The 11,486-nt window shown below is 43.9% G+C and overlaps 1 protein-coding gene across 1 annotated transcript; it reads right to left on the bottom strand.

The window, feature by feature from the left end:
* Window positions 1-146: 146 nt before the first annotated feature.
* LOC133369259 (F-box/LRR-repeat protein 8-like) lies at window positions 147-11,274 on the bottom strand. The gene is made up of 3 exons (XM_061594354.1): window positions 11,070-11,274; window positions 3,225-3,433; window positions 147-1,631 (listed from the first exon to the last, which is right to left on the bottom strand). The coding sequence occupies exons 2-3, from the start codon at window positions 3,386-3,388 to the stop codon at window positions 659-661; spliced, it is 1,137 nt and encodes a 378-aa protein (XP_061450338.1). The 5' UTR covers window positions 3,389-3,433; window positions 11,070-11,274; the 3' UTR covers window positions 147-658.
* Between the last annotated feature and the right edge of the window lie 212 nt (window positions 11,275-11,486).

The following is an 11,486-nucleotide window of genomic DNA, read 5'->3' as shown; positions in this document are numbered from 1 at the left end:
AAATAGAAGGAAGAGTGCTGGTACGTAAACCAACATCCCTAGGACAGTAACAGCCCTTGTTAGTCAACTGTAGGACAACATACCTAATGCCCATTCCCACCACCCCTGCCTTTGACTTCCTACAATTGAAAATATCTGTTGCAAACTAAAGCCAAGATTTTTTTTTTAATATAGGCTTCTTATCACAAAACGTTTGAAACCATTTCCTTGGAAGGGCTGTAAAAGCAAACTGCAGGTTCATGCAGAATTGTGGGTGCTCATGCAAATCTTTGTGAACTCCAATTGTAAATAACTACCATGATGTCTGAATTACTGTTAACTAAATAAAAATTGGAAAAATATTAAAACCCGCAGCTATATACAAATTTAAAATAATCAGCATCCAGGGGGCTAAGCATTATTCACACCACTTTCAAGTAACAAGCTTGTATCTATTCTCCGTGTCGGACTTTGGATTTAAAGTTTAGCAGCCCATGTGACTGTCCCCTGCCCTACCCTGTACTGTGGCTCTGGAAGAGCGGGGGAGTGTGTTATGCACTGACAGGAGACGTAGCGGGGAAGTAAAGAGTAGTACAGTACTTATACATTGCTTATTCCAAATAATGCTACTACTATTTTCAGGTACCATAAGTGTGAATACACCCTCATTTTGGCTGAGTCACCGGACTACAGCGGCTGGACTATTGCAAAAGAACAAAGCTGTTGGCAGAGTGTATTTCTTCAAACCTGTGCAGTGTAAAAGGAAGGCTTCTACCACTGCCTGGCTGACTACACAGTAACAGTGGACCTCTTTCAGATGCACACACTTCTCCGCCAGTTCTATTAATGAGGCGTTGAGGTCATCTGATGGGACAGTGTAGAGGACTAGCCCCTCCAGAGTCTTGCTGTAGGTGCTGGCCACAAGTCTAATCTGACTGGCCATGTGTGTAAAAGTGTTAAAATGCAAAGCAGCAACAGGTATAGTTGGCTTTAGAACCAGAGGCATCTTCTTCGTAGGGACTGTGGGAGCAAACTCCAGCTTCACACGGAACTGTGGGTGCTTCTCACTCACCATAGACCAAAGCTCTTTGGGAATGTCGACATCCAGGCCTTCATAGAAGATGTCCAGGAACTTGAAGGGTGCTCTGTTTGGCTTCAGGAGTTCCCAAAACAGCTTCTCAGACAAACTGGCATAATAGACGCCCAACGAAAATAACTTAGGGCAAGCCCTCAGAACTTGAACCATAGTGTCTGGCTTGAGGATGATTAACCCAGGTGCACGATTATTGATGAAGAAGGTGCATAGATTCGGACTGCTGGATGCAATCATCTGAACAATCCCATTATCCAGAGTGAAAGGCATTTGCCGGAAGTCAATATATCGGAGATCAATCCTGTTCTTGCTCTGGCAGATTCTCCGGATGCTCAGCAGGATGTCTTGGCCAGAATAGAAGTATGGACTTGTTCCCAGGCACACAATACGGAGCCCCTGCAACCTGCAGCTCCACCAGGCCAGCATATCCAAGATGTCAGTGGCATGCCTCCGGTTCAGCTCCAGGGTCTGATCAACCACGATCTGCAGGTGCTTGATAAGGCCCAGGAACGGCTCTAGCCACTGCAACATGCATCCACCAACATCCTCTGTGTCACAACTGTAATGAGATTGAGGGGAAGAAGCCGTGAACAACAGCACTGATTTTGAATTGCAGCAACTCAAATTATTAATTTGAGTTAATATTCATGTTATTAATGCGTATTCATTCTAGAACAGGGATGGATTTGTCAATTTTAGTTTCCGTTTCTAATTTTTCCATTCTTACATTCAGTTCTCTACATTTCTCTTTTTTTAAAAAAGATCCTCATGAAAATCCTTAGTAGTTTCCTACAAAATTTTCCCTATAAACACATTTTATTCTAACATACAGAATTTTTGTATGTTATTTTCACTAACATATTCATTTTTATGCATGCTTTCCCCCCTAATACATGCATTTTTGTAAACACTGTCTGGTTGAAGAAATGCATTGCAAAATTCAGATAAATTCACTGGATGACCAGGGCTGTGGGCAAGCAGGCATAGTAAGGCTCATGCCAATGCAAGTTTGAAGGCGAGAGGGCTATTGAGAAGCAAGCCTAGGGCAGTGACCCTTTTCAGACATCACACTAATCTACCACCTTGGGCTCCTACTGGGAGGAAGGGCGAGATATAAATCTAATAAAGAAAATAAGCAACCCTAGCTCACATTGGGTTTTAAACTAACCACGATTCCTTTTTGCAGCCAAACTTGGTGGAAATGGCTTAATTCTGGGGTTCACAATGCAAAGCCCACCAAGCTCCCCTTGCCCCTCATGTTTTAATTTTTATTTTAAATGAAAGGTTTGAGTTTTTATTGGGAGAGGATTTGCCTGTTTTGAGGGTGTTTCCCTGCTTTTCTCTCTCTGTGTGTTTCAATTGTTTTGGTAGGGTATAGACATTTGGCCTCTTTTTTTGGGGGGGGTGTTAATAATCATCAGTTTTTTCTTCTGTGAAATGGCTATTTTGTTGTGCCCACCCAATTTTAGATATCTTAATGTGCCCCTGGACCCCAAAATGGTTAAGGACCCCATGTTAGTTAAAAGTAATTTATGGTTTGAACAAACCAGGGCTCACGATCCTACAGTTTTAACCATGTTTGGACACACCAAGAAACTCTAGTTAGTTTCATTCTGGATTGAAGGCCAATGGGATCCCAGTGGTAGTTCTTATTCCAAAAACAGAACTTGAAAAACTAACTAGACAAGAAAAGCAGACTGGTGAATAAAAGGAGAGGTTATTCCAGGCATCGCATTAGACATGGAATTGGGAGTAGACCCACAGTGGGTTGTTTTAAGCAGGAGAAAAATGGAAATGGACTGCCTTCAAGTCAATCCGGACTTATGGCGACCCTATGAACAGGGTTTTCATGGTAAGTGGTATTCAGAGGGGGTTTACCATTGCCTTCCTCTGAGGCTGAGAGGCAGTGAGTGGCCCAAGGTCACCCAGTGAGCTTCATGGCTGTGTGGGATTTGAACCCTGGTCTCCGAGGTCATAGTCCAACCCCTTAACCACTACACCACACTGGCTCTCAAGCAGGAGATGTCAGTTACTCTGGTCACTGCTTGTAGAGTTAAAAAGGAGTTTTTTCAATTCCTGAAGCAGGAAAAGTCAGGAATTTATAAACTCCTTTTTGACTCTACAACCAGTGACCACAGACAATGCTGCTTACCTGATTTCTGTAAAGTCCCAGACAGAACTGGAAGACACTTCTGCAGTCCAGTGCTTGCACACATGTAAGACGGCGTATCTGTCTTTGACAGGCAGGAAGGAAAATATGTGGGCCAGAATTTCTCCTGGGATACAGTTCCAAAGGGCTGTAGCTGGCTTAGGCATCCTCTGGAAAAGCTGGCTGCAAAGTCTAAAACGCCACTCTCCTCACTGAAAGACAATTTTCCAAGGATGAAAGACAACAGCATTAGTATTGTCGACACTTGCATGAAGGACCATGTAAGGTACAAGTCCAGGGGTCCAACAGACCATTGGTGTGGTAATTTGCAAGTTTATTACTATTATTAAATTCCTATCCTGTCCTTCCCCCCAAAAGGAGCCCAGGGTGGAAAGCACAGGACAAAACATCTCAGGAACCAAACATCTTAAAACTAGAGCATTTTTAAAAAAACTTTAAAAAACATATTAAACAGCAATTCCAAAACAGACATAGACTGGGATAAGATCTCTACTTAAAAGGCTTGTTGAAAGAGGAAGGTCTTCAGTAGGCCCTGAAAAGATAACAGAGATGGTGCCTATCTAATATTTAGGGGGAGGGAATTCCAAAGAGCAGGTGTTGCAGCACAAAAGGTCCACTTCCTATGTTGTGTGGAACGGACGTCCTGATAAGATGGTATCTGCAGGAGGCCCTCACCAGAAGAGTGCAGTGATCGATTGGGTATATAAGGGGTAAGACTACCTTCCAGGTATCCTGGTCCCAAGCTGTGTAGGGCTTTGTACACCAAAACCAGAACCTTGAACTTGGGGTAGCAGTTAAGGGGCAGCCAGTGCAATTCTTTCAGCAGCGGGGTAACATGTGCCCAGTGAGCAGGTGCACTGTCACATCTTGCACCAGCTGCAGCTTCTAGATCAACCTCGAGGTCAGCCCTTGTTTTCTACAGGGTGACACTTAGCTTTTTAAAAAAAAAATCAAAAAAGAGTTCAATAGAAAAGCATCGTGTATAAAATACTACATATAACAACCAATAAACAAACCGCCTTCAAAAGTTGTTTGACTCCCAAATGGACATCATGGCCAAAAGACTGGCTGGGGGAGGTTGACATAGATCTGCAACTTAGATATTGTTGAGATGTAAACCGCTTTGAGATTTCTTGAAATAGAAAGTGGTATACAAGTTAAATAAATATATATATATATGTTCAGTTTTAGCTCTTAGTCAGCATATCTAATGCTCTTACTTCTCCAGGCCTGACCCAAATCCAATACTGAATAAATAGGGTACAGGGGGATCCTTTCACAGAATCACTTTTTCTCATGTAAATACAAGAGGGGAAGTCAGCTTTGAAGTTCCTAGTCTAACCCGCAAGGTTGGAGTTCTTTTCTAGATCTTCTGGCTGGTAAGGTGTGTATGGGGCTGGGGGAAGACCTCTGAGAGAGAGGTGCATGGATTGGAGGAAGGAATAGTTAAAGGGGTAGAAGAGAAAACTTGTGGGGGGGGACAAGGATGGCAAAGAAGAAGTATCATACCATAGGCACACAGGAAGTCGCTTTATATTGAGTCAGCCCATTGGTCCATCTAGCTTAGTACTGGCCACACTGACTGGCAGCCGCTCTCCAAGGTTTCAGACAAGGGTCTTTCTCTCCCATCCCTCGCTTTAGTTTCCAGAGATTGAACCCAGGACCTTCTGCACCCAAAGCATGTGCTCTGTACATATCAAGTCACAGATACAGACAAAGTGTGGCTCCTTTAACAACTAAAACAGGCATTCTAGCATAGAGCCCTCTTCCACCAGATGGTAGCAGAGCTATCCTCTTTAGAGAGAAATTTAGCAAGGAGACAAATCTGAACAGCAATCCCTTGAAATGGAAGTACATGACTGTGCCATTCTTCTACACATGGCTCAAATACAGGCAGTATTGAAAAACTATTATGATAGAATGAGTAGAAATGGCCTTTGTCCGCACTAAGTCTATGGCTGTGCAACAAGGCTTCTCTCAAGGCTATTCTAGCCCTGAGCCCCCAAATATTTCCATTTAAGGAAGCCTCTGGTTCACAGAGATTACTCATCCTAGGTCCAAGGGAGTGGGCAGTAGAATATAGCTGAAGTGACGTGAAGAAGCTCTGCTCAAAAAGCAAGAAGGAATTGCTTTGCCTCAAGGTTTGCACCAAGTTACACACTCCCTTCTTGATCTGTGATCTGCAGTCCTACACTGTGTTTCTTGAGAGCATTATACATGTTGGAGCTCAGATCACCATCTTGGGTCTCAAACCCTATTCTTAAATACACTTTCTCTCTTACAAATCAACATGAAAAAGAGGGCTCTGCATATAAGGTGATCTCATGTTGTGTGTTTATTTCTTGCTGATACTCTGATTATTCTGCTGGGCATGAGGGAAATCAGCCAAGAAATGAGATGACATTTAATTCAGGGTCTGCCCGTTCCACCAAAAGTGTCAAAAGATGGCCCTGCTGCTTATCCTCATCTCACAGTACTCAGGAAAGCACGATGAGTCAGAAAACAGGGAGTGCAGGGTGGGAAATGTGGTCCAGAATACTCCAGGCCTTTGCCACCTCTTCAACTCTGCATAAACCAAAGTGGGGTCCTGCCAGAGCACCCCTAACGCACTTGTGCTCTGGGGTGCCGCAGGGTACCATCTTGTCCCCCATGCTGTTTAACGTCTATATGAAACCCTTGGAAGCAGTCATCAGGAGATTTGGGGTGTTTAAAAAGCAGCACTTTTCATAGAAGTATATCTAGGAGGGCTTACAATATACAGGACACAATAAAATTTAAAAACCACTGAACACTTAATAAAAAAACCATAATAAAAGCATCAATAAATACTGCATTGGTTGGGGACAAGATTCATATCAGAAGGCCTGTGTAAAAAGTTCAGTTTTCAAGAGACACCTGAAAGAAAGGAGGGGTGACTCCTGCCGAACCTCTAGTGGTAGGGAGTTCCACAGAGCAGGGCCTGCTGCACTAAAGGCTCAGTCCCTGGTGGAGGCCAACCGAATCTCAGGGATGTGGGTAACCACCAAAGTTGCCCCATCAGAAGATCTCAGTGGTCGAGATGGAACATCAGGAGTCAGGCGGTCCTTAAGGTACTTCAGGTCCAAAGTTGTTTAGGGCTTTGTGAATTAACACAAGTACCTCGGAACCTGGCCCAGTAGAGATACAAGTGAAAGACAAATTTCTGAGCAAGAAGTAAGCTCATTCCCACCTGCCAGTATGGTGCCTGAACAATAGGTACAAAGGCACTGTGTTGACCAAGAAGCATTTTTAAGAGGTATGGTTTAAATCAAAGCTAATTAGAGGACTATCTGTATTTTAGGCTCTAGTGTTCTGTGTGGATTCCCACCCATCCAGGTGTCTCTTTAGGCCACGGATGGAGAACCTCAGGTCTGGGGGCCAAGTGTGACCCTAAAGACCTCTCTGCATGCCACACTCCCCAACCACATCCTCCTTGACATTTTTGCCTGGCTGCAATGTGCCCTTGAACTCTGATAATCTGTCTCGCTTGCCTAGATGAGGACAGAGAAGGCTGTGTGCAGAAACCAACCCACTGTACAAAGGTAACGTTTATATTCATTGCTCCATCCACTTTCACCTCTGGCATGTGGCCCTCAGAAGGTTGCCCAGAAGGGAATGCAGCCCTCAGGCTGAAAAAGCTTCCCCATCCCTGCTTTAGGCCCATGGCTCACTGCTAGGTAAAAGAGCGACTGAGATCAACAGGCCCATTCCTGACTTGCAGCAGATCAGCAAAGTTTTCCCCAAGTCCCCACTGTTTTAACAAAAATGATCTCTAAGTTACACTGTTAAAATTAAACCTGAACCAAGATTTCTCAGGACAGGTTTTCCAGTTTTAGTAATCTGAGACTTTCCAATCACCCTACTAGAAGGTGGCCACTTTGCAGGATTTTCTCCAGCACTCTTTAGGTGGCAGGGGTCATTCCACCACAAGGACCAAGGACAACGCTAGGCCCAGGGTGTGATGCAAACGGCAGCCAGGAGGCCAATACAGTTGCTGTTCTTGCCACTTGCAGCAACAAAAAAAATGCATCTCTGGCTGCCATCGCCAAGGGTAGAGGATTCCAGAGGCCTTATGTACACAGCCCTAGTTAAAAACCTGAACTCCCATTCAGATTTGTATTATGTCATTCATTCATTGGCGACCACTCGTGGCCGAGTAAGATTGTCTTCCGAGATAGGGTCTTTAATGGTGGGTCCGTAAGTGACTGTGGAGGCCAGTTCTGGATCCACACAGCCTCCCACAGTGAGGACACAGGTTTCCAGATGGAAGATGGTCACGAAGAGGATTTGCTTGATGTGCCTTCCGCTTAGTTCATTTGTCCCGTTCGCCCTGTATTCGTGCTTCTTCAAAGTCCACAGCACCTTTGATAACAGCCAACCTCCATTTGGGACGTTCATGGGCCAAGACTTCCCAGTTCGAGGCTCATGTTACTTTGTTTAGATTCGCTTTAAGAACATCTTTAAACCTCTTTTGCTGTCCACTGATATCCCATTTTCCATCCTTAAGTTGGGAGTAAGGTAGCTGCTTTGGAAGACGGTGATCAGGCATTCAAACAACATGGCCAGTCCAGCAAAGTTGATGTTGAAGGATCATTGTTTCAACACTGGTAGTGACTGGAAAAGTTACTTTTTTGAACTACAGCTCCCATCAGCCCAATCCAGTGGCCATGCTGGCTGGGGCTGATGGGAGTTGTAATTCAAAAAAGTAACTTTTCCAAGCTCTGGTCTTTGCTTCTTCCAAAACGTTAACATTAGTCCGTCTGTCTTCCCAAGTAATTTGCAGAATTTTCCGGAGGCAGCGTTGGTGGAATCTTTCAAGAAGTTCGGAGTGGCATTTATAAATGATCCATGTTTCACAGTAAGGTCGGTAGTACAATGGCTTTGTAAATAAGCATTTTGGTCTCCCTGTGAATATTCCAATCCTCAAACACTTTATGCTTCATTCAGGAGAATGTGGCACTCGCATGCAGGTCATCTCTGTCAATGGCTCATGAGGTACAACAGGCGGGTCCCTCTTCAGGCCACCCTTCTGTAGCAAGCCCGGGTTGGCAGGCCTCAAAAGGTTCTTGTAAAATTATATTAACATTCTATCCTGTTCTTCCTCCCAGAGAAGCCCAGAGCAGCAAACAAAGCAGTAAAATGATGCAATTATAAATTAAAAAAGCACTTAAAAACAGTCACATACCCTCATAGCTAATAATGTCAAGGTTGCCAGGGTCAGTATCTATCAACCATCAAATGTTTGGGTGGGCAGGAATGTTTTTGAAATTCTTCCTGAAAGTTAATAATGAGGGAGACAACAGGCACACCTAAGCAGAGAGGGCATTCCACACAATCAGGGAGCCACCACTGAGAAGACTCTGCCACTGGTCAGTGCCAACCAGGCAACACTGCCAAAGAAACAAAGGTAAGAAATGCTTCTGAAATAATCCTGATTCCACATGGGCACAGTGAAATTTCTGGACCTATGTTAGTTTTGAGTGTGGTTTTGAGAATCTTTTTTAAACCACTTTTGAGAGCATCTTGAGGCTGGAAAACAAGATACAGTTATTCCAAATAAACAGAAAAGTAGAAGCCGCAAATGTGACCTTTGCTGACACAGGCTTCTTGCCAAAGGCCTTAGAAAAGAAATACAAACTCCAGGGGAAGGAAACAAGGCATGGCGGGAGAAGGAGATACATGAAAGTTTATTTATTTATAAAATTATTTGTATATCACACTCCCACAAACATCAGGGCAGTTTCCAGCAACATACAAACATTTAAAAGCAATACAAAACCATCATAAACATGAATGGCTACTCGAGGGACATTTAAACAACTGCACAGACCTGTCAGCACAAAAAAACTAACTGAAAGAACTGAGCATGTTTAGCCTTGAGAAGAGAAGACTGAGTGAATGAATGAAACTTTATTTTTACCCCACCCTTTTTCCAAACTGGAACTCAGGGCGGCTTAGAAATAAAACTACATGTAGTTAAAAACATACAAAAATATGCAATTAAGATACAATTAAACTATACGCAACCTTAAAACCATGAAACAGGCACTTAAAATACTAAAAAACAATTTAAAATAATACAAATAGCAGCATAAAACAATAAACAAACCTTGTACAGCCCAATCCTAAACACCCTCTATCTCAAAGGGGATACGTACTGAGAGGAGGTATGACAGCACTTTTCAAGTACTTGAAAGGTTGCCACACAGAGGAGGGCAGGATCTCTTCTCGATCATACCAGAGTGCAGGACATGGAATAATGGGCTCAAATTACAGATTTATAAACCAGATTTCGGCTGAACAGGAAAAACTTCCTAACTGTTAGACCGGTATGACAATGGAACCAATGACCTAGGGAGGTGGTGGGCCCTCCAAACCTGGAGGAATTCAAGAGGCAGCTGGACAGCCACCTGTCGGGTATGCTTTAAGTTGGTTTCCTGCATCGAGCAGGAGGTTCGACTCAAAGGCCTTATAGCCCCCTTCCAACTCTACTATTCTGTGGTTCCTATTACCACACATGCTCCCCAAATTTTACCACTTAAAATTAAAACAGGGCTGGTCTTATATAGCAGGGGCAGGCAGAAGGTTGATTGGGATCGCTGGCTGATTTACAGTAGATCAAGCAGGACTTCCATCCCAAAGATTTGCCAATAGCCTGTTTTAGGCTCCTTAAACCTAGGTCACATCCATACCATAAATTTAAAGCACTCTTATACCACTTTTAACAGTTATGGCTTCCCCTGCAAACAATCCTGGAACTGTAATTTGCAGGGAAGTGTAGCTCTGTGAAGGGCAAACTACAATTCCCAGAGTTCGAGGGGGGTGAGCCATGACTGTTAAGTGGTATCAAACTGCTTTAAATGTGTGGTGTAGACTCTGAGAAACCTTTGTAGAAAAGAGGAATAGATGCATGTCTGAGAGAAGATTTGTGGGCAACCTCCAGTTCTGGCAAAGAAACATATCCCTGTTCAGAGGGGAACCTTTCCCTTCAATCCTACACCCAAGGCATTATTTTGCACCAGACTCCAGTTAGTAGATGTTGGGGTTCTAGCAAAAACCACAGTAAATCCTGAAGGCCTCAGGTCTGCCCACTTCCTCTGCATTTTAAATTCATTTAAAATCACAACACCACCATGACTGCAGGAATAAAAATGAGGATTTACTTCTGCCACCCTGATGCTAAATATACTTATTTCAGAGTTAAGTATTATTTTGCTGGACAAAATACACCTTGAAAGCAAAATATGACAGTAAAGCATGGAATGGCTTGGAGAAGAAGAGCAGAGAAGGGAAAAGTTATTATATTCATATCCCAGCTTCCCTCCAAGGAGCTCAAAGTGATACGTACGGTTCTTCCCCCTCCCCATATTATCCTCCCAACAGCCCTCTGAGGTAGGCTTAGCTGAAACACTAGAACTGGTCCAAGGGCACAGTGAGCTCCACAGTTGAGTGGGAGGATCTGAAAGGTCCCTTAGTGCAACAATCTAGCTAGCCCCGTTAGACCACAACCAAAAATGTTAAATGCAATCTAATGTTTTATGAATGCTGCTCACAGATTTTTGCAGTTAAACAGTATACAGTTTACCCTAAACAAATCAAAGTAAATTAAACAATCATTACTGAACCTCCCAATACACCCAGCCATCTAGAGAACTCCACACATATACCATTAATTGTAGGATTTTAAAAACTTCTCAGCTGCCCCACTGCATTTGATCACAGATTCGGGCCCCCACGAAGTTCCTGGGAGACCCGCCCCCTTGCGAAACACACACAAAGCAAAGAAAGCACGTTTCTAGCACGTTTCACCTTAAGGTTGGGCTCCGCAGGCAGGAGATAAGCCCCAGCAAGACCAACTCTCCACACAGTTGCAAAGCCAGCCCAGCGCGATAAAATAATTAAAAAGGTGCAGCGTCTGCACTTTGCGCCCTTCGCGCTCTTTTCAAGCCATTTATCCGCGTGGCTCTTCGGCTGCACCTGCGTGCCATTAACACCTGGTTGCAAAGCTGGCGGCAGTGTGGACTGCGCAGGCGTCCGCCCGGGGAAAAACCCTTCGCCGGGAGATTTAACTCTCTCACTCCCGCGCAGCAGCAACAAGTGGTCATTCAAAGGATGGTTAAAAAGCCTGAACTTTCGGGGTTGGGAAAATGCGGGGCTTCAGCCAGAGAGGGAAAACGGAAACACAACAAAATTCTCTCAGCTAGTATAATTTGTCCTGTGCTCTTC

The sequence above is a fragment of the Rhineura floridana genome, chromosome 13, assembly GCF_030035675.1.
Source record: "Rhineura floridana isolate rRhiFlo1 chromosome 13, rRhiFlo1.hap2, whole genome shotgun sequence".
Classification (NCBI taxonomy): Eukaryota; Metazoa; Chordata; class Lepidosauria; order Squamata; family Rhineuridae; genus Rhineura; species Rhineura floridana.
This window is presented reverse-complemented; position numbering and strand designations above follow the sequence as displayed.